We start from the raw sequence: 811 nt of genomic DNA on the forward strand, positions 1-811 counted from the left end.
TGTGATGCGACGCAACCCCCATGTTGGATGCGGGTCCCGGCAGGCGGCAGGCAGGGATGGTGATGGGGCGGTCCCGGTGCGTGGGAGCCCTTGGTAGCCACCACACTGGCAGTGCTGCGCCATGCCCCCACAGCGACGCCTGCCCTGCTGGCGGAGCAGGGGGAGCCGCGTCCCCGCAGGGAGCACGGTGCCATTGCTGCTGGGGCAGCACTGGCAGACCCTGAGCTGAGCGCTGCCGTGTGGTGTTGGTGCTTGGAGGCTTAGAGGATGTGCAGGTGTCTGTCTGGCGCGGTGCTCAATCCGTGGGGGCTCTGCCGCCCATCGGCTTGGTGACGTGGGGCTGTGCGTCGCTGTTTGTGCCAGCGCGTGGTGTTTTGCTGCCTGGCAGGGCACGATGCTGGCCTGGGCACAGTTCGACAGGGGCAACTAGTCTCTGAGGGCTGGGTGAAGCCCCTGGCCGCGGCAAGCTTCGTGTCTCATGGGGGTGATGGCTCTGACTGGCTGATGCCTGCTGCCTCCATCGCCTTCTCCAGCCAGGCAGAGGTTGCTGGTGTCTCCCACGCTGCTGGAGAGAGCTGCCTGCCTGTCCGCACAGGGCGCCGGGGACAGGCTTTGCCGCGGCTCCCATTCCTGGCCAGAACCAGCAGGACATGGGGGCACGGCAGGAGGTTTTGCTGCCGGAGACCTGCCTGCGGGATGCAGAGGTGCCCGGCCAGAGGGAGTGACACGCCGTGCCCCTCTGTTTCCAAAGGAGGCGGAGGCACTGGAGACGGAGGCCAAGCTCTTCGAAGACCTGGAGTTCCAGCAGCTG

General features: G+C 67.0%; 1 protein-coding gene across 1 annotated transcript in view; it reads left to right on the top strand.

Moving 5' to 3' along the window:
- PHLDB1 (pleckstrin homology-like domain, family B, member 1) overlaps positions 1–811 on the top strand; it is a gene marked incomplete at its 3' end in the record, with an annotated part of 20,615 nt that overhangs the window by 13,659 nt on the left and 6,145 nt on the right. Inside the window, 1 exon segment of the mRNA XM_009879516.1 lies at positions 752–807. Within this exon segment, the coding sequence (XP_009877818.1) occupies positions 752–807 (56 nt within the window).

The sequence above is a fragment of the Charadrius vociferus genome, unplaced genomic scaffold (genome assembly GCF_000708025.1).
Source record: "Charadrius vociferus isolate BGI_N301 unplaced genomic scaffold, ASM70802v2 scaffold172, whole genome shotgun sequence".
Classification (NCBI taxonomy): Eukaryota; Metazoa; Chordata; class Aves; order Charadriiformes; family Charadriidae; genus Charadrius; species Charadrius vociferus.